At 52.1% G+C, this 25,397-nt stretch overlaps 9 protein-coding genes across 12 annotated transcripts; 3 read left to right on the top strand and 6 right to left on the bottom strand.

Annotated features, from left to right (window-relative positions):
- Window positions 1-127: 127 nt before the first annotated feature.
- Window positions 128-2,753, bottom strand: PV05_10394 (uncharacterized protein; the record flags this gene model as incomplete). The annotated part of the gene is made up of 3 exons (XM_013456829.1): window positions 128-2,293; window positions 2,341-2,439; window positions 2,484-2,753. The coding sequence occupies 3 exons, from the start codon at window positions 2,751-2,753 to the stop codon at window positions 218-220; spliced, it is 2,445 nt and encodes an 814-aa protein (XP_013312283.1). The 3' UTR covers window positions 128-217.
- Window positions 2,748-5,537, top strand: PV05_10393. 2 transcript variants are annotated; one of them, XM_013456828.1, is made up of 3 exons: window positions 2,748-3,380; window positions 3,449-4,079; window positions 4,141-5,537. In XM_013456828.1, the coding sequence occupies exons 1-3, from the start codon at window positions 3,081-3,083 to the stop codon at window positions 4,581-4,583; spliced, it is 1,374 nt and encodes a 457-aa protein (XP_013312282.1). In that variant the 5' UTR covers window positions 2,748-3,080; the 3' UTR covers window positions 4,584-5,537. The 2 variants fall into 2 exon arrangements, with proteins under 2 accessions (XP_013312282.1, XP_013312281.1); XM_013456827.1 differs by having other exon boundaries at window positions 2,748-4,079.
- Window positions 5,453-7,169, bottom strand: PV05_10392 (uncharacterized protein; the record flags this gene model as incomplete). Its single annotated transcript, XM_013456826.1, has 3 exons — window positions 5,453-6,145; window positions 6,198-6,669; window positions 6,910-7,169. The coding sequence occupies 3 exons, from the start codon at window positions 7,167-7,169 to the stop codon at window positions 5,453-5,455; spliced, it is 1,425 nt and encodes a 474-aa protein (XP_013312280.1).
- A 1,190-nt stretch (window positions 7,170-8,359) lies between these two features.
- PV05_10391 (uncharacterized protein) lies at window positions 8,360-10,177 on the bottom strand (the record flags this gene model as incomplete). Its single annotated transcript, XM_013456825.1, has 1 exon — window positions 8,360-10,177. The coding sequence occupies one exon, from the start codon at window positions 10,175-10,177 to the stop codon at window positions 8,360-8,362; it is 1,818 nt and encodes a 605-aa protein (XP_013312279.1).
- Window positions 10,178-11,648: 1,471 nt separating this feature from the next.
- On the bottom strand, window positions 11,649-14,131 carry PV05_10390. Of its 2 annotated transcripts, none has more exons than XM_013456824.1 (2): window positions 13,791-14,131; window positions 11,649-13,730 (listed from the first exon to the last, which is right to left on the bottom strand). In XM_013456824.1, exon 2 carries the CDS (start codon window positions 13,593-13,595, stop codon window positions 11,829-11,831), a length of 1,767 nt encoding a protein of 588 aa, XP_013312278.1. In that variant the 5' UTR covers window positions 13,596-13,730; window positions 13,791-14,131; the 3' UTR covers window positions 11,649-11,828. The 2 variants fall into 2 exon arrangements, with proteins under 2 accessions (XP_013312278.1, XP_013312277.1); XM_013456823.1 differs by having other exon boundaries at window positions 11,649-13,618.
- A 1,203-nt stretch (window positions 14,132-15,334) lies between these two features.
- Window positions 15,335-17,324, top strand: PV05_10389 (uncharacterized protein; the record flags this gene model as incomplete). The annotated part of the gene is made up of 2 exons (XM_013456822.1): window positions 15,335-16,848; window positions 16,907-17,324. 2 exons carry the CDS (start codon window positions 15,335-15,337, stop codon window positions 17,322-17,324), a joined length of 1,932 nt encoding a protein of 643 aa, XP_013312276.1.
- A 515-nt stretch (window positions 17,325-17,839) lies between these two features.
- On the bottom strand, window positions 17,840-19,807 carry PV05_10388 (uncharacterized protein). Its single transcript, XM_013456821.1, has one exon. The coding sequence runs from the start codon at window positions 19,731-19,733 to the stop codon at window positions 18,642-18,644; it is 1,092 nt and encodes a 363-aa protein (XP_013312275.1). The 5' UTR covers window positions 19,734-19,807; the 3' UTR covers window positions 17,840-18,641.
- Window positions 19,808-19,979: 172 nt separating this feature from the next.
- PV05_10387 lies at window positions 19,980-23,849 on the top strand. 2 transcript variants are annotated; one of them, XM_013456819.1, is made up of 6 exons: window positions 19,980-21,110; window positions 21,167-22,063; window positions 22,116-22,290; window positions 22,342-22,458; window positions 22,512-22,623; window positions 22,677-23,849. In XM_013456819.1, exons 1-5 carry the CDS (start codon window positions 20,595-20,597, stop codon window positions 22,604-22,606), a joined length of 1,800 nt encoding a protein of 599 aa, XP_013312273.1. In that variant the 5' UTR covers window positions 19,980-20,594; the 3' UTR covers window positions 22,607-22,623; window positions 22,677-23,849. The 2 variants fall into 2 exon arrangements, with proteins under 2 accessions (XP_013312273.1, XP_013312274.1); XM_013456820.1 differs by having other exon boundaries at window positions 22,512-23,849.
- Window positions 22,609-25,379, bottom strand: PV05_10386 (uncharacterized protein). Its single transcript, XM_013456818.1, has one exon. It carries the CDS (start codon window positions 25,232-25,234, stop codon window positions 22,673-22,675), a length of 2,562 nt encoding a protein of 853 aa, XP_013312272.1. The 5' UTR covers window positions 25,235-25,379; the 3' UTR covers window positions 22,609-22,672.
- Window positions 25,380-25,397: the final 18 nt, after the last annotated feature.

The following is a 25,397-nucleotide window of genomic DNA, read 5'->3' as shown; positions in this document are numbered from 1 at the left end:
TTCACACGGACCAGGTTGTGATGCACAATTGATACATTACCGGTACAGCGACTTCCTTACTTTCATCCATTTTCCAGATATTTTCGAATGGTGTGCGATATCGACACCATATCTGCTTTCTCACAGACCCAATTCCCTGCCAATATTATAACGCCTGCGTGCATGACGAGATGCATGATATCTCCCAAACGCCGTCAAAGTGCTCATAGCAGCTCAATCAAAAGAGCATTTCGTTCGAATCATCTTCCAATGCTTCCCTGTCCCTCATCTCATAATCATTCAGTGTCTTCCTCCTCTTGACTTCCATTGGCCGACCATTCAGGTTGGTCATATCAAGCTCACCCATATCTGATGTATGATGTCGACCACCCCAAGAAAACCGCTTCATGATACTCCCTCGACGCTGTGGCTTTGGATCGGAATTCGATCGTCCAATATACGAGGACGACGATGCGGATGATGACGATGAACGAGTAGTGGAGAAATATGACCGTCTATCTGATGGTGTCATCATCGGAGTATTGTGCTTTTCTCGAGGTGCTAAGTGGTTGACCACGGCATCATAGAGCATCGGGTCCTCGTTGCTGCTAGAACTGATATCACTCGGATCAAGATCACACCCTTGGCCAAACAGCTTCATATCTGGGTCTGTTTGGTACATCATTTTCATGTCGAGCACATCTTCTTCTCCCCAAGGAGCGACACTGGCACGTCTCTTCCACATGTGCCACAACAGATGGTCGTTACCTAGCACGTCGGCCAACGAGGTATTTGATGGGCTCTGCTTGAGGTCTCCAGACATGGATACTGGACAGTACTCAGAAAGGATGTTCTCGCTCGGGTTGTGTCTTAGGTCGTGATAAACTTGAAGTAGATCTGTGTCGCAGAGGTTGTTGGGATAGGATTTTGCGCGGGCTGCTTGGGATAATGTATGTGGACGAGGGAGCCACTCCTCCTTCCCAAGTGACAGGGCATCCAGTTTATGTTCTGACCAACCGGCATGGTCTTTTCCATACGGCCCAAGCCCTTTCCCACCATGGTCATGGTCAACTTCCTCCACCAAGTAATCTCGTCGCTCATGCTGCCTCAGCGGATGCGTGCGGATGACATTCTGAGTAAGCCAGCTCGACTCACCAATAACGTTTGAGTCCTCGATTATACGCCTTCCTTCCATAGGTCCATTCAGAAGCAAGAGCATTGACACATCACTTATTTGTGATGGACTAGCTGCGTGGCTCCTATATTGGTGGTGTGGTACAGCTGAGTCGCCGGTTCCAAAGGACGAGTTCTTGATATCAACTGGTTCATGCCCGTCGGAACCACCATCCACGTTGCAGAGGTCAGATATTGTTGGACTCTGGCGGCCATTGACACCTCCTGATGTGATTTTGTGGGTATATCTTGTACAGTATTTGGCCTGTTGATTGAAGTCCGCATCGAAGTCAAATAGATCCTCGTTGTCAACGTCTCCATAGGCCAGATCCTCCCCTTGAGCGGGATTAACACGATTGTTGGATATCCTTCTATCTTCCAACGTCGCCGTGAGACATGCAATGTCTTTGTGTCTTGCTCTTTTGGTAGAATCATGGCCCTTCCTGGAGGACCCGGACCACAAAGGCTGCAGTCTGCGGGCACATTGGGGATCTCGAACGCCATTGGCAACAGTCCTCCAAAGGTTCTCCTCCAAGTGTGGCCCAGTGCTGCCATGTCCATTGAGCATTGACCGTTGGGAGAAAGAAGCTAGCCATTTGGAAACAGCTGGAATGTATCGAGACTGCTCGTCAAATCTTTGGGCATATTCCCGAGCAAAATTGGAAGGGCAGACGTCAGACAATGAAATCAATTCCGGCTCAGTGAGACTTTTGATCCCTGGTGGAGTTTTAGTCGGTCGAGATGCTATACTGCTGCGGACTCCAATATCGAGTAATGCTAGGAAGGCTTCTTCCTCCAATAGCAGCATCTTTCGAGGCTTCTGCTTTAGGCGGACTTCACCCAGTGATGTTGCAAGCGCGTGCATGCCATTTTGGCTCTCAGCTTTATGAACAAGTCTGCGTTGCTGGCCAACTTCAAGGTCAGTAGGCAATGGGAATTCTTCTGCCGTGTCAATGGAGGGCGATAAAGGCGTTTTAAAACACTGGTGGTCGTCTCTGACACCGACCGCGTGATCCTTGATCCTGGGACCAACATTGGTATCGTCCGCGCTCATGAAATGCAGATGCAAACGGACAAGTTGAACAGATATTGACGAGATACCTTCAGGACAGAGAGCAGATGGGCCGTGATCAGCGACCGACTGAATGCATGTCAATGAGCCACCTAACAGCAAGCGGATCGTCCTACCTTCAAGGAGAACTCCATATCCATGATCCTCTCGGAGGCGGTAACCTGTTCACCATCGAGTTGCACATGCGAAACCTCGTATCCGAGCTGTTTCCACAGCTAATTTGGTCAGGCTCAATCCAGTAATCTTTCTCGCGGCTTACCTCAGTTTCTGCAATGTGATCTGCAAGGAGAGAACATTTGCTAGTGATTAGTCTGGGATCGAGATCCTCTGAGAAAGAAGCGCGAAGCAGCAAAGGAAGATTTCTAGATCGCGGAAACCATGAGAGCAAAGCATCTTGCAAAGAAAAAGAGCCCAGAGGAGCATCTGGCCACTCGCTATTGGATGAAATTTGTATCGTAGTCCTGGTATGGAGGTGAATTTTAGAACGGCGATGAACAAATAGTCTCTTGCCTGCCTCGACATTGTGCATTTTGAGCTTGATCATCACCAGTTCATGCAGTGGCCCCAAGGGATGAGGAAGACGTGAAAGATGTCGCCGTGTTTACCGCATCACGAAATTACTCTACTCGTCCACCCGGAATGTTCCCGTGACTGTCTCCATCCTGCGATCAGATCTGCGCATCTCAGTTGCAGATGTCAACTTTTTTCGCCGACAGTCGGGTACAGATTATGTTCTGCTCGAGTGAGTCATTGGCAGACTGATTGGTATACTATCAGTTTACTTCATTGTCTGCAGGATGGAACAGCAATAGTCGGTCCCCTTTAATCGAATGCACCTCTGGCCTCTCGCATCCCAATGGCCTCGAACTCACTGCTTCACCTGCCCCGGACTCAGGTCCTCCGGCGAGCATATCCCGCTCTAGGCGTCACCAGACGACTGCCTCCACGTCCTTTCCACTCGACTCCGGGCCGTTCTACAGATGGAGTATTCAAAGCTCTCACCAGCATGCGGGTTCGCAAGCCATGGATCGAGGCGCTCCGGGAAAAGAAAGAGGCGGACAAGCATCCGGTGTCTGAACCAGCGCAGTGCATGAAGGCAGATTTGACACCGAAAAAGATGTCTGATAGCTACACCAGCGTTGTGCTACCTCTTTCAGTCAGTGCTCCCGAATACAAGACTCTCATTCCTTCACTTAACTTACCAATGCTCTCCTGGCCCTGTAGCAAGATCCGTGGCTTCTCGATACTTATGCCAATTACACTGGACAAATACGTACCGGCACCTTGTTAATGGACCTCGATGCGCTGGCGGGGGTCGTTGCCTACAAGCATACCGGTGAAGGCGTTACTACCGTGACTGCCGCGGTGGATAGGATCACCATCAAAAATCCCATTCGAGAGATATGCGATTTGCAGTTGAGTGGCCAGGTCTCCTTCGCGACTAGTAGGAGCAGCATGGAGATCACTCTTCAAATCGCCAAAGCACCCGCAGAAGGTCAGCAAGTTGCGCCCGAAGACGTCTTCATGACCTGTGCCTTTACTATGGTAGCTTTGGATCCAAACACCAGAAAGCCCGTCAACATTGCACCCTTAGAAGTCACCACACCCGCCGAGAAGGCCCTGTTCGCCCAAGGGGAGGAGAACTACAAGAGGAAGAAAACGTTGAAATCCTCGCATATCCTTGCCAAACCTCCTGATGCAGAAGAATCTGCTCTCATTCACAAGATGTGGACCGATTCTCTCGCCTACGCTGACTCCAAGAATCCCAAGAATCAGCCTTCCAATGTGATAGCTATGTCCAAGACACAAATGCACAGCACTCAGATAATGCAGCCCCAGATGCGCAACAGACACCGTAAGCTAGTTGCATCTATGAACAAACACTGACGTCGTCACTAACCAACGGTCTCTCACAGATTTTATGATCTTCGGCGGCTTTCTCCTGAAGACCACGTTCGAATTGGCCTTTACGTGCGCGGCCGCTTTTTCACACACTCGACCCACATTCATCAACCTGGATCCCAGCACGTTCGAAGAGCCTGTCCCCGTAGGCTCGGTTCTTTATGTTGCGGCAGGTGTGTCATACACCGAGCCCGATCCTAGTGGAGGTACTCGCATTCAAGTCATGGTCCGCACGCATGTGCGACCAGTCGAACATCAAGACCAGGAGCGAAAATCGACGGGGACGTTCTTCTACACTTTCCTCTCACCAGACAGTGTCAGCGTCTTGCCGCAAACTTACAGCGAGTTTATGGGCTGGGTGGCTGGCCGACGACGAGCCCAGAATTTGGCTGCTATGCTTGCGACTGATCCTCATCACTTGCTCTCAGCCTCACAAGTCGAGCCGCTGACAGAGTGAAGCAGAAGTCTTGCAAGGGTATTCGACCTAGTCGGGCTCACTTGTTAAGGCAACAGCCTTGACGGGTTGAAACTTTGAGAGAGAGACTTCTTGATGCGCAAAATCCCACGATAGCCAAGGTGTCTGAACTCCTGTCGATCAATCGGAATCGAAAGAAGCGCGGCCAATCCTTGTGATGTGGCCATCTATCACGACGACTTCGTCGCATCTAATGGAGCCTGCCCTCAAATCGACGGTATATTACCAGCATCAGTCGGTCTGCTGCATGTCCTGTCATGAAGCGAACCTCATCCAACGGGTGCCTCCGCCCAGGATCCATGCAATGCACGCTTCTGACCTTACGCATGCCTGTCACTGACGGTAGATCCACGTTATGTGCGTCCAGCAAAGGTGCGAGATGGAGCTATGTGTGCATCCAGAAGGCACGAGATGGAACTACCTGGAATTGGACGATATTGAAGGTTCTGGCCGCGATCTTACCGTCAAGAGATTCGAAGGGACATCAACACGTTATTGTCCATCCTCTCTGGCACTCAGGTATACCAGCAGTGGCAAAACGAGACGCTGTCCTAAGTTGGGCCTCTTCTGGAGACATACAACTAAAAGTGTTGAGCCACGTCTACCCTGTACACAGTATGGGGCTCGGAACACCGGTCAAGTCTCTCAGCCGATCGTGTTGATGACGTCGCTGTCCACAGGCAAATGCATTTCTAGGTCTGATGCAGGTGTGCGGTCGAGGGCCTTACAGGGTAACTGGGGAGAATCCACGTCTGACAGTGCGGAACTACCCTTTTCGGATCAAAGGTGTCAATCAATGCTGTGAATCGGAACAGAGTCCTGCGACAACTTCAGAGAGCAATAGTCATAGGTCATTGCCAGTAGATACTAGGGAATAATCCCTGCCCTTCAGGTTGAAACCCCTGGGCTAATGTAACCCAATTCGGCCATTCATCGCTAGCGATGTCGAAGCAGACGCCGGGATTACCACTGCCCATCGAGCCCGTCTCCGTGATCAAGTCCGCAGGCATACCCTCTGCCGGCGTCGCTACAGCCACATGGCCGCTGCCGTGGCCGTTGCCACCTCCTCCATCCCACGTCAAAGTACTGTTCGGATGCCAATGCCGAACCTTGTCTCTCAAAGAGACAGCTTTGAGCCTCAGGGCCTCTAGCACCGCCGACTTCGGCCCAAACCCGGAGGTCGTCTCGTTCCACAGCTCAGTAGAGAACAGCGTGTCTACGGCTTGCCATGCTCTGTCGACATTGGGCCCCTTGGGCTTGACGCACAGATGCCACAGAATGTACATCGTGACATGGTACTGAGGGTACGCTTTCCTGGCCCAGGCGTACTGCTTGAGAAAATCGTCTTCCAGGCCGTAGTCCTCGCCGGCGCGGCCGTCTCGGCTGAGCAGGTGCCACCAAAGGCGGCGGCGGATCTCGGACTGGAATGGGGACAGGCCAAGCCGGCCTCCATCGCGATGTATGCCCAGCGATTCCGCAATGCGAATGGCGAGGCCGTTCAGAATCCAGATGCCTTTGCCGCGGTTGTGGACCCGCAGAGCTGACTAGATGGCGATTCAGCTGAGGGTGTGAAGCAGATGAGTGTGCGTGACGTACCAGATATATGGCCAACGCATGAAGTCCGGTCAACGTTGGACGATCTAGAAAGTCCCCTTGAGCGAAAGATTGCTCCAGACCGATCTTGAAGTTGAATAGATGAGCAATCCTGTCTCCTCCCAGAATGACCTGGGCTTCTGCGTCGTCGAGCGAGACCACTGCCGCGAAGTAGATGGCTAAGCATAGTGCGTGATAATCCATTGGCGCTTCATCGGGTTTGTCGATGGTCGAGTATACCTTGACTTCGTCCGTCGGAAGATGTAGTAGTTTCAGGCCTGCACAACCGTCCACATTGTTGATGTATATGTTCCATAGTTTCACGGCCACCGGTTTCGGAGGGTGAGATGCGGAAGGTGCCTGTGCGAAGTAGGGGGAGGACAGGATGCCCAGCGCGCTGAAGAGAAGCTGACTGGTCCACAGGTCTAGGAGTTGTCGTTGGAGGTGTTGCGAGGGCAGATCCAATGTGTCGTTCCTATGTCGATGTTAGCCATCTCTACTGCAGTTGATCAGCCAACGGACGGGGAAGAACATGTCTCCTACGGAGCTTTGCCATGCCATCAACCCGTGATTCAATGTACGTGTTGGCGTGCTTTCGTTGAAGAGAGAAGAGTCTTTTTGCCTGAAAGGATGCGCCTGTTGATATCCATCGGTCTCACCGAGGGCACATCTCCAGGCTCTCTTCTTTGTTGGACTTGCGATTGTACCAACATACTGTAACATGCAATGAATGCTGGCAAGACTCACCTCCTCTAGAACTCTGGACAGCAAAACCTCGTTGAAGTACTGACTCGATGACCCCTTTTGAACGAGGATATCTTCTCTAGATACCTCCCCTGCTTTTCCATGCTGGGTCCTGGGTACCATACTTGTGGTTTTCGAATCAAGAGTCGTTGGCTGTGTAAGGTGGCTTTGCCCTCGCGACTTAGCAAGAGATTTCTCAAGGCTTGATATTCGGGAGGCCATCTCCTCCATGATGGTCTTTTTCGTCCGCCTCATCCGCGGACCAGATGAAGGATAGGCGCATCCCTTGCCAGCGCGGGCGCATGCAGAACATGGATGCTTCTTGTCACATCTGATCTTTTTGCGATTGCAGGTAAAACATGACCGGGGATGTGATGTTGATGGGCTAACCTGCTCGGACTCAGGAGACCGGCTGAATCCTGGCTGGCACATTGGTAACTCGGATTCCGTGGTTGTGGGAGCAAATCTGGTTTGCTAATGGACGACAGCCTAGCGGAAGCAAGGCGTTGCGCCTAATCGAGATAGCCCAGATGGAATGGTCACTCCGACAGCCTTTCGACTAGATACACGCAGACAAAACAATGGCAATGTCCGCGATAGGGTACCTCTGAGCCCGAGCATCCGGGTTTTGCGATGCTCTGGAGACTGAAGTCCTAGGGCGATGAAGAAGCTGAAGTCGAGCATGACTTGATGCAGGAATCTCGGACTTAAAGCGGGGTCTGCCATGCTACACCGATTCCTCGAATCGGTTCCCCTCCCCTACGTACACAGTACTTATGTAGTCGTGGTGGTGTGGGTGGTCTGTGTATCGAAATCGGCCATTGTTGCAAAATAAGTCCGTCCCGAAGAAGTGGCTCTCGATTTCGGTCTATTCCTCCAACATCCCGTTTCCACAGGCATTCGTCAATCCAATCCGAGCTCAAGTCCATCGCCAATTCTTGGACTGCTAATAAATATCGCATGATCCTGCGCCGGGAGTGAAGAGCTCGTCCTAAGGCCGGGTCAAATTGAAACATGCATACTACTTCAGGGACAGCCGTCCAACTTCGTGAGATGCAAGCGGATACATCGAACGTGTGCCGGTGCACAACCCGCGACCGTGGTAAGCCAGGAGTGCAATTGAAGTCTCGAATCGAAGTCTCCTTCCGATGATTGCAACAATTTGTCCACTATCCACATGGACAGAGATCCGTTGCGCTCTGAGGTATGGCGAAAGGCTTTCCAGATTCGTTGCGCACGTCGAGTTTCTCCCGAGGGGTTCTGGCTGCTTCGCACCGCTGAGCACTGAGCCACATGTGCTGCACTGGTCCGACAGTCTATTAATGGCGTGTCGGTTATCTTTGCTCCTTGAAGCGATAGTGCAACGGCCTCACAAGACCCTCTGGTGGATTGATTTTGAAGAATAACCATTTCCTCCTTTCTCAGTCATCGTAGCGTCGACTTCTCCGTCGTCTCTGCCGGTCGGGATCCCTCGACTCCCTCCTCTTCCGTCTTCTCCTCTCATCATCTGTATCGACCGGCGGATACCCATCGGGCGGCGCACTTCGTCTTCGCGGATCCACTCCCGCCATAGGCGGCGCTGTCCCTCCATTCACATCGGGCCTCTTCGACCGCCTCTTTTCGTGCTTCGCGCCCGGTGGCTTCAGACCATTCACAAAGTCATCCACCCGTGGACTCTGCCTCAGCAGCACCATCTCCGTCTCACTCATTCTCGCTTCCGGGATCTTGTCCTGCCCACCTTTCTTCCTCGACCCTCCACCACGATCTGTCCAGACAACCATCAACCCATCACCTCCACTCCCCGGCACGAATTCCGTATCAAAAGTCCAATCCTTTAGGGCGGGCGGTTCATACACGCCCCGATCCTGCAGCCCAGGACCCTGTAACCCTAGTCTCGCCCGCACACTGGCATGGATATACTCATTGGTATTCCTCAGCCTCTTCCCCGTTGGCCTTCCACTAGGATCCACCCGATAATACCCTCCTGGTGTCCTCGTCCGCGCGCCTGTCAAAGAGTATATCCCCCGGAGGCTATTATATATCTCGCCAAAACTCCACCACCGCGTCTTCTGTCCCGTACTCTTGTAATAAGCACGAGTCTCCTCCCACTGGCCCATGAGAAAACTCGGGCGAAAATCCAAGAACGGTTCGAGCTTGCTCATCATCCACGCGAGTGTGATGTTGGCCAGTTCCTGATCGTCATACCCGCCGCCGATATTACTATGCACGCCCGGGAACCAGCACTGCACCAAGTTCGTCCGGTCGTTATCCTTCTTCTCCCAAACCGCCGGGGCGAACGGACCCCTCCTCTCATCCAACGCCAAAGCCTGGAACGCGTTTTCAACACACGAATTCAGCCTCGTGTCGTAGAACTCGTAAGCATGCATGCCTCTCGACTGTAATCCCAAATTCTCCAACCACCCGACGCGCGGAATGCCCAAGCTGCCGACCGTATCCCAGCAGCACACCGCTTTGATGGGCACATGGAGCGTGGTCAAGCCTCTCCTCGACAACTCGTGCACGTAATGCGCATCGAAGGGGCCTTTCCCCGGAAACGGCGCGTCCGGAAACTTCGACACATACCGCTCGTCCGCGCGGTGCTGCCAGTCCTCGAAAATCTCGTTGAAAAACGGCAATCCCGCGCGCGTGAGCAGGCCCAAGTCGCCAATCAGACCGCCCACAGATCGCGCTGTAAACGCTCCTCTCGAGAATCCGATCAGAAAGATCTCGTCTCCCGGCTTCCAGTTGATCGCGACATATGTGTAGGCTTCGCGCATGTTTTCTTTCAATCCCATCCCCGTCGCGCCACCGACCGCACGCGCTGCGGCTCCGCCGCTCGTTCCGACGCCGGCCTGGTAGTTGACGATCTGGGGAATGCCATCGCGTGAGGTGTCCTTGATGGCCCAGCCGATGCGGCTTACGTTCGAGGGCGGTTGTTTTGTTCCATCGCGTAGGATCCCATTGTCCGCGTCCAGCCAGGTGCCGTCACAGGTCACGATGAGGCGCTTTCGAGGTCCTTGGATCGGCCGCTCGAGGGTGCCGGGCATAGGGGCCAGTGTGGCCGAGAGTGGAGGAGGCTCGAGACGCGATTGTGGCCGGCTTGTTGGCGCAACGCTCATTGGAGGAGGATGGGGGAAGATGGCGGACCCGTGCGTGCTGGTAGGGTAGCCTGGAGGAGGACCAGGCGGTGCGAGGCCGCTTGCGACCGAGGATCGTGCGTTGGGAGGAGGACGCGACATGATGGGCAGTCGTGGTCAGTGCGCGTATGGAGTGTTTTCTAGCTCATGTCATCGAAGACGGCAGTCAACTTGTTGTGCTTGTGCTAATTGTTGAGTGCACGGAAGGCCGCCGTCGTCCAGAGATGCGGTTTTGCAGTGACAATTCCATCGAACTCGAGCTGCGGGTCAAGTGAAGCGCGCAACATGCGCCAAGCGACAGAGGAGGATAAGGCACACGAGTCGAGGGACGAAGAGTAGGAGAAATGGTGAGCTTCATTGTAGAATGAATTGCGAAACTATGCAATGCTTCATGTCATCCCCAGCCTGCGAGTTGTTGCATCTTGTGACTGCGCCCCACCAATACCAGCCTCCCCGTCACCATTGGCAGTGACAAGTCATCAACAAACGCCCGATAGAACACTAGTTCATGCAACAAGGCTCGTCTCTGGTCTCGCCAAACAAATTCAAGTTAATGGGGTGTTCCCTGTGGCTATCCGAGGCTCTCTTACTCCGTATTATTGCGGCCAATCCTGACTTCCCAAAAGACTTTGTGCTGCCAGCTTGTCAAGTGCTCTTGTGCTATCATGGAGAATAGGTCATATAGAGACCGATCGGACAGGGATTGTAATCTTGGAACCACTCCAATTGACTGTCCGAGCTGCTCATCGTTACGCTGATCAGTCCAGGCACACAGATCGTTGACCCGAGGGTGTAGGAACTGCCCGGTTGCATGCTGACGGAACATGGGAACCCGTGTGGATTTGATTGCAGTGGTTGATTGTTGTATGTGGTCATTCCTGGGACCGCGCCAACTCCAAGCATAGAAAGAGAGAAAGAAAATGTGCCGAATCCGATCAACTTGAAGCGCGATGTGGTTAACTGGTCCTGCATGGGAAAGAGGAATTGCCATGTACACATCTGTCCCTGACGCGCCTGAGGGATGTCGAAGTTGAAGACAGCAGAGACATCCCCAACACTGATGTTTGGTGTGAGAGTATTGGGATATGAAGTATCTGGATTGCTTGCTGAAATTGGCATGATCATATGAGGGAACTCGAACTCCGGAAGCGGTGGGAGATTGCCAGGGCAGGTAGACTGTCTGTGATGGAGGCCTGTACCTCTGAAGAGATTAGGAAGAGAGGGCAGGGCAGAGATGCCACTGCATAGGGTAGTAAACAGGACAAGCAGGAGATGCATGCTGAACGATACAAGGAGTACAGTAGCAACGGCGAGCTTGGTGAAGTCCAAAAATCCAGAATTGCAGAGAGTGTGTCTGTAGAGGTGTTGGCCAAAGGAGTAGAGCGTCAGGGTTCCGAACAAGCAGCTCAAACTCTTCATATGTCTCTCGAGGAAACAACGAGCTGGAAGAATGATCCAAACATGGGGAAAGAGCAACGGACTATCGTACCACCAACGTGTGCACAGTGGCTGTCAGACAATTTGGAAGAATTACCTGCATGGCAACGGGCACCTATCCATGGCTCTGGATCTGTGCAAGGAGGGTCAAGTGAGCTGATTCTGCATGTTCTGCATACTTTTCAAACTTGGGTAGTCTTGTCACCATTCGAATCTGCAAGGCATATGACCAACCAGACAAACCACCCGCCTGCAGGTCCATCATGCAATAGGCCTTGCAAAGTCCAGACGCCCATCACTATTTGAATTGCTGATCTCAATGAGGAAAATCTCCCAGATTGTGCAAGCTGATATCCATTCGATCACGAACAGTTGGACTCTCGTCCTGGTGTGGCTCGTGACTTGAGGCATCGAACCCGTTGACTTGGATGGGTGACTTGCGAGAATCACCATTCGCTGCTGGCACCACATTGCCTTGTTCTGTGACAACAGCTCCATTGGTAGCCATGGTGATCTGGTCTTCTCCGGCGACACCTTGGGCGACAGCTCGTCGGGCTTCGTCCATAACCTTTGATTTCCGAGTCTGCCCTCGAACTCTTTCCAGATGCTCGAAATATCCTTCGTCAACTGGAGTGATGTAAGACCCGCAGAAGACGCCCACCTCGAAATCGGTAGGTGCATCGCGGCTGTTGGCTTCTCGAGCTGCGTCAATACATGCGGCTTTCAGATCGTCCAATGTTTGGTAGATGACACTATCTGCCCCGATGTGCTTGGCAATCGCCTCTGCCCCGTGATGGTTGTGTGCGACCAACTCCAGAGGCGATGCCAAATCAATTCCGTAGATGTGGGCATGAGTGATAGGAGGAGCACAGCTGGCAAAATGAACCTTCTTGGCACCAGCCTCTCGTGCCATGGTCACAATCTCCCGACTTGTCGTACCTCTGACAATACTGTCGTCCACTAAAAGGACATTTCGATCCCTGAACTCCATTGCCATCGCATTCAGTTTCCGTCTTACACCCTTTTGCCTGGCCTTCTGTCCTGGCATGATAAAGGTGCGGAAAACATATCTGTTCTTGACAAATCCTTGACAATATTCTTTGTCCAACATTTTGGCCACCACTGAGGCCGAAGTCACCGAGGTCTCGGGTATGGGAATGACCACATCGATGTCGGCTAGCTCTTGAGGACTAAGCACTCTCTTGACCTCTTCGGCAAGTCGGGCACCCATATGTTGTCGACTGCGGTGTACGCTGATCCCATCCATGACCGAGTCAGGGCGCGCAAAGTAGACGTATTCGAAAATGTCGGGCGCATATCCCTTGCGCTGCTGAACTTGCCGGAAATGAGGCTCGTGGCCCTTCTGGAGGATGACGGCCTCGCCAGGCAGGATGTCACGAATAATATCAAATCCCAGTTGAGCCAGAGCAACAGACTCTGAAGCCATCATGTAGTCCTTGCCAGAACCGTCCACGGAATCTCTCGATCCTAACACCAAGGGCCGAATGCCAAAAGCATCTCGGAAGCCAATCAATCCATAACCTGCGATCATAGCCGTACATGCCCAGCCACCCTTACATTTATCGTACATCCTGCTGAGAGCCGCAAAGACATCGTCATCGTTCACACGAGCCTTGCCAGTCTCATTCAATTCGTTGGCAAAAATGTTCAGCATCAACTCACTGTCACTGTCTGTATTGATGTGTCTGTGAGCCTCGATGTCCAGATGCCTTTTCAACTCTGGAGCATTGATCAAGTTGCCATTGTGCGCCAAACAAATACCGTACGGGCTGTTGACGTAGAAGGGCTGGGCCTCGGCGTTTGCGCTACTCCCGGCCGTTGGATATCTCAAATGACCCACGCCCATGAAGCCCGGCAGGTCAACGATTCTGGCGCCGTCATGGAAAACTTTTGCTGCCATGCCATTTCCCTTGCACTGGTATATTCTTCCCCCTGCTGCACACGTAGCGATACCGCAAGCATCTTGACCACGATGTTGGAGGAGGTAGAGGGCTTCGTGTAGGTCGATCGTGACAGAGGTGGACGAGGAGTTGGCGAGGATCAAAGCGATAATGCCACACATTTTGGACGCAGTGTTCAGCTGATCTGGCACATAGTCAGCTCCGCACTCTTGATCCAATATCTCTGAAACTCAGATGTGCCATGCGCGCCCGATCAGTCCCGACTTTCTCAGCAAAATCTTTATGTAGTCTAACATCTAAAGAATAAATTGGGTTCATCCCATGGGCAGAGGCTGGAGAGAGACTGTGCAACATACCTAGGCAATCATCCCATACGGCGTTAGAGTGGTTCGGGTGTTTTACACGCCGTAGCACGCGACGAAAGGTGTTGTTGAAATTGGAAGGATTCGAAGACGAGATCACCTCAGACTGAGGGCTAGTGAATCAAAAGGGAGTGTGGCAAGTGTGAAGCAACCTCGCAGTGGCTTCGGGTTCGGGGGCTATGGGAGATCTCGAGGAGCGGTAGAGACATCATGCTGGAGAGTTTAGGAGGAAGAGTGCTTGACAAGACTGCGCTGGGGCACTTTTCGACACGGTGCCGGCGACCAGAAGACGGAAGGCATTCTTGGAGACGATTACCCGCATTTGTCTCGTTGCGAGTGGTTGGTTTGAATTTTCTGTCCAAACCGAAGACGAAAATCTTTTGCCCCACCATCTTAGCCTCTTTGTTATCGCTTATCGGCGCCTTTAGCCGTGAGCCTCAAGCATGGGAAGTTAACCGAGTGACGGGGGCGGATCATCTAGTTCCGATAAAGGGGTTCGGCTCAGCCTTGTCCTGGTTCCTCCGCATGGCGTTCTGAACCGACACCATGTTTGCCAGTAGTTGTGCACATCCAAGACAGCATCGGAAGAATCCCAAACGTCCATTGTTCTATTATGCGATGGATATATGTTTGCTTTATTGATTGGTCTACGTGCTAATCGTGCTTGTTGCTTCTTCTGTGTCCTGAGACAGGAACAATGGATTGCGGATAAAGAGTCCATCATGCCATCTCAACATGTTCTTCCGAGACAACCCTCATAAACCTGGATGCTTCTTTCCAGGTACTTCCTTCCTGGTGAGGAGGATAAGACACCAGACAAGGACTTTGATGCACATCTTCTTTATACTGTCCCACTGGATAGGGACCGGTCATGATGCGGTAGAATATGGTAGCTTTGTGGTTCTGGAAGGTAGACATCATCTCGAACAATGACCGTCTTGCAAGAATACGATTCATGAGCCTGTGAACAACGTATTTCGCTCTGGCAACCTGTTCCTTGCATGTTGCGTTCCAGAAGTCCACACGTCCCTTTCCTTCTTTGATCGCTTCGGCAACAGAGACATCTTCTCAACACCTTCGCTCTTCCAATCCGTCTGCCACTTACATCCAAGGCTTTTTCAACCGGTCTCGCCCGTGCTGTCTTAATTGTGATACAGAAACAGCTGCCCTTCATCATTCAACCCTACCTACTCACACTACATGTGAGGTGGTGACCCAGAGCCTTCCCAAAGCGAGCTCAGATTTCCGCCTGTTTTCCTTGCTCCGGGCAGACACAAATCGCGGCTTTGACTCCCTTTCTTCCTGCTGGAGTTGTCATTTCCCTGCTCTGTTTCAGACACAGCATCTTCTCTTCAGCACAGATCGCCCGCTCCAGTCCTTACCATCCGTCCATATCAAGAGCTTCTCTCCCACCCTCATACTGTTCGATCTCAAACATAGGTGCAAACACATCGTGAGGGTTCGAAAATCCGCAGTCAACCTTCCTAGCAGCACACAAACAGAGACAATCATTCCCTGAACTCCGCAACCTTCCTATAATGTCGAACAAAGTCAAGCATGGTGCAATAGCAAAAAGAAGCTCTACTCCTGGTCCAGGCAGCAGAAGCAACGGTCACCCTCCTCCGAACCGGAAACAAGTTAGATTCGGAGATGTAACAATACAAACAAATGCTCGACCCTTCATGGAGCTGATCAACAACGAGCAAGCTGGTTCGCGGCAGCAACCATTGGTCATTATGGACGACGAAGGTCTGGACAACGAAGACCTCCACATGCTGGACGACGAGGATCTCCACATGCTGGACGACGAGGATCTCCACATGCTCAAAGTGTACGGAAATGACTCCCTATATATCAACATTCCAGACATCCTAAAAGTCGAAGATGCAGATCCAGCTCTCGTGCTGAACCACTTGAGAACATACCGGGAAGTCTCAAAGGAGAATTGGAAAGACGATCCAGGCCGCGATGTGGAGCTCAGAGATGGCACATTCATGCGCATCCTGGCCATGGACATAGACGACAGTGGTGAGCGTTGGGTTAGAGGCCGAAGACTCTTCCCACAAAACACACGGGACCTTTTGATGCCACCGACTGTTAGAGAGCTTGTATGGGTTTCGTTTTTCGACCTCAGTGGCAATGAACGCAAGAAAGAAGTCAGAGTCCGCTTCTCAGAGATTTCGAGGACATGCAAGATCGTCTTTACCAATTTGCCATGCAAGGTCTTCAGCAATCAGTGCATGCCAAATGGCGAGGAGGGGGGATACCTTTTCTGCCGCTGGCGGAGAGTGCTTTCACCAAAGGAGAAAGATAATAAGGAGAAAGATAAGAAGATCATGGTCCACAAGCACAGATTTGGGGAAATCGCGCGTCTCCAAGCCCATCACGCAGATGATGAGCATTTTCAGTTCAATGGAGCATCTATCTGCTCTCGGACGGACCGTCCCGCATTGCGACAATACTGGCGCGGACCAAAACACTGCACACTGAAAGGGACTGCACTTCTAGAAGTCGCAGACGACATATTAGAGCAGAAGTACACGTTCGGAGATGCCTTTTGCGGTGCTGGAGGCGTGACTCAAGGGGCAACAAGTGCTGGACTTGAACCTCGATTCGCAGTCGACTTCTGCGCCTCAGCTGTCCAGACATACCGCAAGATGTTCGCTGGTCACCGTGACTTGGATATTCGAGGCGAGGATATCTATAGCTTCATCAGTGTTGCCAAGCGGACAGCTCGATACGTCGTCGACATCCTGCATATGAGCCCACCTTGCCAGCCATTCTCACGCGCCAACACTATTCCAAATCTTTCCAAGAATGAAAAAAACACCAATACCCTTCTTGCCGTAGGCGACCTCCTTGAGGTCTGCAAGCCACGTATCGTCACACTCGAGGAGGCCGATGGGTTCTTGGACGAGAAACATCGACTGTGGTTCCGCAAGCTTCTCTCATTCTTTGTCGAAATGGAGTACAGTCTGGAGTGGAGATGCGTTTGGTTGAAACACTATGGCGTTCCACAGTCGAGAAAGCGGCTGATCATAATCGCTTCTGGGTATGTCTGTCCGCTGAGGCCTTTAGACGATCATCCTGAACTAATGTGGGCCTTACAGACCTGGAGAAGAGCTCATTGACTTTCCTGCACCAACGCATGGGTCGGAGCCAGGGTTGATGCCCCTGCCAAGCATAGGTGAAGCAATTGCAGACATTCCGCGCGATCCTAAGCTCCATGATCTTGAAAAAGCCACGCGCTTTTCAGAAGAGAAAGCAGAGATTGATCCGACTGGCGTCGCCGGCACTCTTACGTGCAATGGTGGAATGAACGTGTACCATCCAAGTGGCGAACGCAACTATACACTGGGCGAGTTGGCAGCTTTGCAGACGTTCCCACCAGGATATGCCTGGTCTGGCACTGAGGGGGACATCAAAAAGCAGATTGGCAATGCTGTGCCTCCAGCATTCGCCCAGAAGTTGTTTGCATGGATTAGGAGTAGGATGATGGCAGCGGATGAGGCTGAGATGCGTGGATAGATGCAGATAGCTGCCTGTAGGAGATGAATGACATACCCATATTTGACTGTGCAGACCTGCGCGACGCCCTTGTGAATAGGAGAATTAGCCCACTGATCTTAGGGGCACACCTCTTCCATACATGCACAGACACCGTGTGTACCTAGTGGGTGACAGACGTATAAGACCTAAGTAAGCAGCGCCCATTATGCGCCTGTTCGTTCCACAGTCAGATGCGCGTTGTCCATTGCGAGAAGCATGCTTATTATGGCTTCGGCGGACGAGGTCTCCAAGGTCAAGAGGACTGCATAATGAGACAGGCGTGCTTTAGCTAGACAATGCCGATGTTCATGTCCAGAGAAGCTCGGCGTGTACTGGTTGTTTTATGGAGGAACTACCTAGTGATGACCAGGTTGATGAGGATTTTGGGCTGCGAAAGCTCGGACCTGCTCTCAGCATCGGGCGCAAAATCTCATTAGAAGTCAAATGTTTCTCATAACTACAGAAAGCTACAATATCGGAGTTTGTGCACAGAGTTCCTGAGTCTGCAACAGTGCTCTTTCGCTTGCTCGAAAATATCTCGATCATGATGAGACTATGCTCCGCTTCATGTCATGTTTCGCCTCCAAGAGGGCTTTCCGAGAATCGTCAAACAGGGCTTCTATAGGTTACAACGGGTAGAAAAATGGACTGTCTGCGAACTCTGCCCATCATTACTCCCAAAAGCATGATATTGCCTTCAGACGCCTCCTTGATCTCCCCTGCAGACGACTCTCTAGGTTTGCGCTAATACTAGACACTGGATGCCTAGCAGCTCCTTGGCTCTTTCATAACCATACAGTTTCTGGTAACTGGACCCAGGCACAGGTACAGGCAACACTCGGTCATGTGCTCATGGTCGCTGCTGGGTTCTAGGCTCCTCGTAATCCATTGCTGCAGTCTGCTTCTCCGTATTGGGCGGATGCGCCGAGGTCTGAACCCGTTTTCATGCGATATCTCCTGATCCGTGCGCATGCCCAGGGCCGGAGGTGACGAGGGAAGGGCGCGCTGACACCTGGCCTGGCACGATCGCTGCCCTAGCAAGTGGGATCGTCTGTATTCGAAGTCATTGTCCTAACAGCAGCACCTCATCTGCTGCATCCACATGATGATCACTTGGCGCGTATCGTCTATCTCGTGGTGCCATCACCGCCTAGGTGGTCTTCATTGAAACGCATTGATTGCGTAGGGATCGCCACCTGAACGTAGGACTGAGCTCATGTCGTATGGTTTGAATGTCCTCGACGAGACCAATTGCATGACTTTCGCGAACGACGGGGACAACCTGATCTCCTCGTCTCAAGTCTTCATCAACGCATTTTCCAGAACGCCTTTCCATTGAAGCAGTCGTTGCTCGGCGAAAGTGGCGATTTTGGTCATCTGTTCAACGTCAACGAAGGGTCCGCCGCTCTTCTCAATGCGTAGAATCGACAATGGTGTTGCATTTCCGCCGGCGTCGACAGTGATAGTTCCAGTCTCAATGCAAGCCTCCTCTTCGAAGCCATCCATGTCCATAAGAATCCAGTACTGATCATCTCCACCGTTCACAGTGACTAGTCTCTGCTCTGGGATAAACACGCCAAAGGTGCTGGGAACTGGCATTCCCCGCAATCTCAGCTTCTGTGCGTCTTCAACCTCTGCCGAACAAAGCACTTGTTCCAAGTCGGGATCCCACCACGCTTTTGGGAGACTGGTGTCTCTCAGTGCTGCATAAAGCGCGAGCCAGGCAGCGTCAAAGATCGAGCCACCATAGCTGATGCACATCATATCAATGTACAACGTCCAGTATGCCTTGAGCTGAGGGTCCGCGTTGATTCCCAGTTCGGTGTCCTGCGTCTCAGCAGGTGGAGTATAGATAATCTCGAGGTCAGAAGTTCTGACGAGTTGTGACGTATGCAGTAGTGATAGCAGACGTTGTGAGATCGACTGTGCCTCGACTGAAGGAGCGGTGTTGGCAGGGTGCTTGGGCGAACAGCCAGTCGCTAGCTCAATATTTGGAACCAACAGGTGATAAAGTGGAATAGCACCGTATTCCTCCTCTTGTTCTCCATCTACAAATCGATTGTCACGCGCCACCGGAGCCGTCGGATTATATGTAGCCGACGTCTTTGTCACTCTGAAGCTGGGAATTTCGCTGACTGGTAGGACTTCGGCTCGGACTCCGCAAACGATTGTTGTTGCACCAATCTTAACCAGAGACGAACCATTACAGTGTGTCAGAGAGCCGACATTGAGTTGAACAGGTCGAACTTCTGAGGGGGCGCGATTTGAGGGACGTCGAGGAGGACTCTGCTTCAGGTGGGCATGGAGGAGAGCATTGGGCGAGATGAGAGGCATTGCCGAGGCTGGTATGGAGAGTATTGGGTCCGCCAAAAGGCTTGCGGAGGGCATGACTGCCAGTGTATGACCTTCAAAGCCTCATCTCATCACGAACGTCTGGGTTGAAGGGGGAGATACCAGGTATCGTCTAATGTGTAGAACGCAATCACTCTTCAATTACCGCAGGCACGTCAAAAATATTCTGCCGGTCGATCTTGAAAGCGGTAACAAGGTCTTGGCGTCAGGAAGGCGGTGAGCGACGCTGGCCATCGAGGCCATCTCCTCGCTTTTGAATGCTCCAGTATCATCGGTATTGCACTTGTTTGAAGCCGCATTACGCCCAGTGAAATTGCTGAACGTCATACGGAGATCACGGTACACTGTCTGCCTACCACAAGGGTCAGATACTCTACGCGATACAGAGTACTGAACGACATGTAAGGAGCATAACTGGTCTCAACCCATGGATCTCGTTTTCGGACGCTGTCTGAGCGAGCATAGATACCGATCAATGGACAGAAAGAATGAAATCCTGTAGCCATACCACAATCGACTTAAGGCAATCAGCTCAGGGACGATTCAGCATTTTGAGGTCTACAAGTCCAGGCCGGGACCATCCCTGCGAGCGGGATTGACCCTATTGGTAACAGTTTCAATCCCCGGAACCGTTCCGGCTTTTTGGGGACGGAGGTCAAGGCGGGGACGACTCAATACTGTTTCCATTGTAGCTCGGCACCTTCAAGGTCATCAGCAATCGAGCGCAGACGACAGTGCCGTTTACAATTCCCGTTCTATGTGTCCGGCTCGCCGGTGCTCATCTGGGACCAGCCGCGGTTTGCTACCTGACGTGTACAGCCCGAGGCCCATGGTATAAATCTTTGAACGATTCTTGTCAGCTCGTTCCACATTCTCGTGAGTGGTATCAAAGACAAGATGGTTGAGACTGTGGACGTGCTCATCTGTGGCTCCGGCTCTGCTGGTCTCTGCGCGGCATTATGGCTGTCGATCTTTGGCATCAAATCTGTCAAGGTTCTTGAGCGACGGCAAGGTCCTATGACGATGGGGCAGGCCGACGGCGTACAATGTCGGACGGTTGAGGTTTTTGAGAGTTTTGGCATTGCTGAAGAGCTTCTTCGCGAGGCGTACCACGTCCTTGAAGTGGCATTCTGGTCGCCAGACGGAAAAGGTGGTCTGCACCGCAAGGGTCGCACGGCTGACACTCAACCTGGTCTCAGTCATCAGCCTCATGTCATTTTGAACCAGGCAAGAATCAACGGGCTGCTGCTGGAAGCTATGCGGAAGGCCAACGGTCAGGAAGTTGACTACGGATATTCTGTCAAAAGCGTTGAGATAGATCCAGAATTGGCAAACGACCACAGCTCATATTGCACCACAGTGGTCGCCGAAAAGGACGGGAAGGATCATATCTTTAAAGCCAAGTACGTCCTGGTAAGTACTATATCGCCTGTGATGAATGTGACGACGCTCTGCTCACGCCTGACCAGGGATGCGATGGTGCCCACAGCAAGGTGCGCAGGTCTTTAGGGTACCAAATGGTTGGCGATACAACCGATGCAGTCTGGGGAGTAATGGACATCTATCCTCGAACAAACTTTCCTGACATTCGACGAAAATCGACAGTCCATTCCGATTCTGGTATGATCCTGATCATACCACGAGAAGGTGGCTCACTGGTACGCTTCTACATCGAGTTCCCGGCCGGTACGAACGTGAAGGAAGTCAAGCTTGAAGACCTGCATAAGAAAGCTCAACAGGTCTTCAGGCCGTTTACGATGGACTTCTCCGAAACATATTGGTGGTCGTGCTATTGCATTGGGCAACGACTTGCAGACCATTTCACCAAGGATAATCGTATCTTCTTGACAGGTGATGCTTTTCATACACATTCACCCAAAGCCGGCCAAGGGATGAACGTTAGCCTTCAGGACGGATACAACATCGGCTGGAAGCTGAGTCTGATACTGAAGGACAAAGCCACTCCAGAGTTACTCAAAACATACGATCTCGAACGTGGCAAAACAGCAGCCGACCTCATCGATTTTGACAGATGGTTCACGAAATTGTTCGCCTTGAAGGAGGCCGGACAGGAGAGCAAGATGACTCCAGAGCAATTCAGGCAGGCGTTCATCAAATCTGGTCGATACACCGCCGGTCTGACCGCAAAATACGAAGATTCTAGCATCACTTCAGCCGCAGGAAGCAGGCAGAGTCTAGCTGAGAATATTGTCGTTGGAATGCGGTTCCAAAATGCGCAGGTCGTGCGGTTTTGCGACGCAAAGGCGATGCCACTGGTACAAGCGTTGAAAGCAGATGGACGATGGCGTCTGATTTTCTTCGTTGGCAAGATTGGACAGTCTTGTACAATTGCCAGGCTGGAGAAGGTGCAACCCTTTGGATTCCCTTCTGAGGATGTAACTGACGAGCGATATGCAGATTGCCAAATACTTGGATTCCGCCGATGGTCCAGTCCGCAAGTATACCTCTCCTTCGGCAGACGTCGACAGCTTCATCGAACCGATCGTTGTCTTCAACGGAGAGAGAGTCAAGCTTGAACAAGAAGAGATACCCGAATTCTTCTGGCCGGCGACAGGAAAGTGGAAGATGCGAGGTGAGAGGCAAGGCAAGCCACGCAATTCGGACGAGTGCTAATCGTCCTCAGATCTTCATAAGACTTTCGTTGATGACGAGAGCTACAATTCCGGCCACGGCCACGCCTATGAGAAATATGGCATTGATCCAGACGTCGGCGCCACTGTCATCGTGCGCCCTGATCAATGTACGCTTTCTTCCCAGAACATGTTTCTCTTAGTGGGTTGCTGACTATTCCAGACGTCTCAAAAGTCATGTCGATCGACGATACCGAAGGCATGGGTCAGCTATTCGACGCGTTTTGCGTCAGGCAGACTCAGAACGGCGCTCACTGAGTCTCGACAATCCATTGGTTTCGTCCATGTACCAAGACTATATTCAACCAAAACTCTAACCCTACTCTAGCCACTTCTCCTCCGCAGCAGACTACCCACACCCAACATGTTCACAACAGTATGCTGTCCGACCACCCAAGCTGCAGTGTACAGATACTTTGGCGAAAACACTGTCCAGATAAACAAGTGCTCCCTCAGCACCAAACACGCCACCATAACCGCCAACGTATGCAAGCACGCAAACGTCGCCAGCGTGGTCATCATGAAAATAAACCGTCCTTTGCTCAACTGCGCAGCGCTGAACAACTGACAAACCGCAAATGCCCACCAGATCGGCGCTGCCCAATTACTCACAAACGTCAAGGCGCCCACCGCAGCGACGTTGTACCCACTCACACCATTATACGCGTTCGACAGATCTATCGTCGCGATTGAGTTTGTGCCACCGAAGGTGAAGAACGAAGCGTACTGCGAGAGGAGTGCAAGAATAGATATCTCACCGACACTGTGCTGGCGTCCGCGTCGAAATAGATACAATTGAACATGAAAGAACAAGTATAGCGGAACATACACTGTTCGTGTCTGGGTGATAAGGAAGATCGAGACCACGTCCTGGAAGGCGCCGAGGAATGAGCGGAGATTTTCTGCACCCTGCCACGGCGCCTCGTAATATATTGCGCAGCCCAGCAAATGTACCAGTCCGAGAAAGACGACTCTAGCCAGACTGACCAGCGGATATCGTGAGACAAATACGACCAGAGGATTGAGGATCGGGAATGATTGTAACAACTCCGGTGCGTCGGCGGCCGTGAAAGCAATCTTGAACAGGAATGCGGACATCGAGACCAGGACGGGGAGGAGGCCCATCTGTCGTGCGCCCATCCACTTCACGGCACGGCCGCTCAGGTTGCGCGAAAGGACGGCGTACGTGAGGACCACGAGGACCCAGAGAATCCAAGGATTCGGCGTGACGAGATTGGTGAGCAGATCGGGCTCGCCGGCGTATTTCTGGCCTGTCTGGCGCCAGCGGCGGATCGCGAGGAGAAGGAGGAATGCAAGCACCGAGCCCAAGGGCCCGTGAATCGCCCTTTGAGACGAGTACCGGGCATCTTTGCAGAACAGGACAATGAGCCACGCACTCAAGATCCAGTACCAAAATTGGTGCTCTTCCTCGACGTAACTGCTGGCGAACATTGTGATCGCGTAGATGAGCATAGTCAGAACAAGTATGATGCCATCAGCCCCGGAGTCGAAGACGGCACGGGCGAAGCTGGGAAGGCATAGTCCTAGAGCGAGTGCGGATAAAGCGATGCCTGTTTGCATGCTGGTCAGGTCATAGTTACTCGCTGTGCCGCTGAGAAGATCTTGGGCCTTGTACAAGAACTCCTTGAGACCCGAGATTGAGCCTCGATGAGCTGAGGTGTGAATGTGTGCATGAGAGACGCGCTGCCATAAACAGGCGAGTATTTCGGCATCGTCTCCTTCAGTCGTTGAGCAGCCAGAGGGCGTATGAGCGAAAACAGCTGGAAAGGTAGCTTGTGCGATGGTGTGGATCTGCACGGCATTCTCGTACACCAGGTTGTATTGATCTTCCTGAACAGTCCAGAGGTCGAGTAACCGCGCAATGACTACACCGAGGTTATTCTGCGGTATTGGAAATCCTAGCAGTGCAGCTAGAGTCGGCACAATGTCAGACTGCTCTACGATGTCGTAGTACTTATAGTCGACTGCATCGTGAACTGGGCTGTGCTGGCCTTCAAAAGCAGACTTGAACTTTGGTGATATGAACGTTAGAGCTGTGGAAACTTCGCCTGGAGAGGATGCGCCATGATTTCCGCCCTCATTCATCCCGTGGTCCCCGAGGAGGACCAACAAACATGAATTCAGGTGCTCAGTCTCTTCCATTGCAGTATAAATTCGCTGCACAATGCTATCCATTTCTGCTTGTTTGGCGGGCATATTTGGCCCTCTCGGGCCAGTTTTGTGACCAATGTGGTCGAGCCCGAGAAAATGCAAGGTCATCGCAGACCAGTCGCCCAATTCAAGCTCTGAAGGAATGTGCCTTGTGACGTTGTTGTCGACCTCGGTGTAGTCCGAGACGAAGAAACTCGTGGTCCCGTCCGCTCGGTGGAAGAACTCGGGAAAGAGCCGCAGCCAAGTATCGTCCCCGTACATGACAAGTTTGCCATCTTTCGCTTTCAATTGAGCAAGCCATGAGTCTTGGTCCCTAAGGGTCGATGTGGTATCGGACTCGGCAAAATTGAGGACAAGGTCCACGAAGCTCGGCACTGTACCGGTGGTGATGGCTTTCACTCGTGGCATGGTGATGGTTGGAGGGCTTGCATGGCCTGTGAATGGTAGAGCGGCGCCAGACCTGATCAGGCTTTGCGTAAAGGCGAAATGAGATGCATTGCCGTAAACGAAGTCGCTCCGTAAAGCATCGACGACCATGAACACGACCCGATTGAATGGAGCCGATCTGGACAGGGATCCTTCGGGCCATGTTGCGATTCCAGGCAGAAAAGCCTTGTGAGGAAAGAAACCCTTTGCAAATATGAGAAGAGAAAGGATCAACAGGATGTTCGAGAGGTATATCGCAGCCTTCCCGACACGACTGCCCAGTCTCATTTTTGGTTAACCGTGAACGACCACGACTGCTGGACACTTGCACAAAACCCCCCTTCAGTCGGATAGTGGCACTCGGCCCCTTGATCTTAGGGTATCATGATTACGATGTGAATGAAGGGTCAACCAGGGTGCGAACGGAGGAGCGAGACATAGCTGATCCGTG

The sequence above is a fragment of the Exophiala xenobiotica genome (genome assembly GCF_000835505.1).
Source record: "Exophiala xenobiotica strain CBS 118157 unplaced genomic scaffold supercont1.6, whole genome shotgun sequence".
Classification (NCBI taxonomy): Eukaryota; Fungi; Ascomycota; class Eurotiomycetes; order Chaetothyriales; family Herpotrichiellaceae; genus Exophiala; species Exophiala xenobiotica.
Note: the sequence above shows the minus strand (reverse complement) of the source record. Positions and strands in the feature narration are given on the sequence as shown.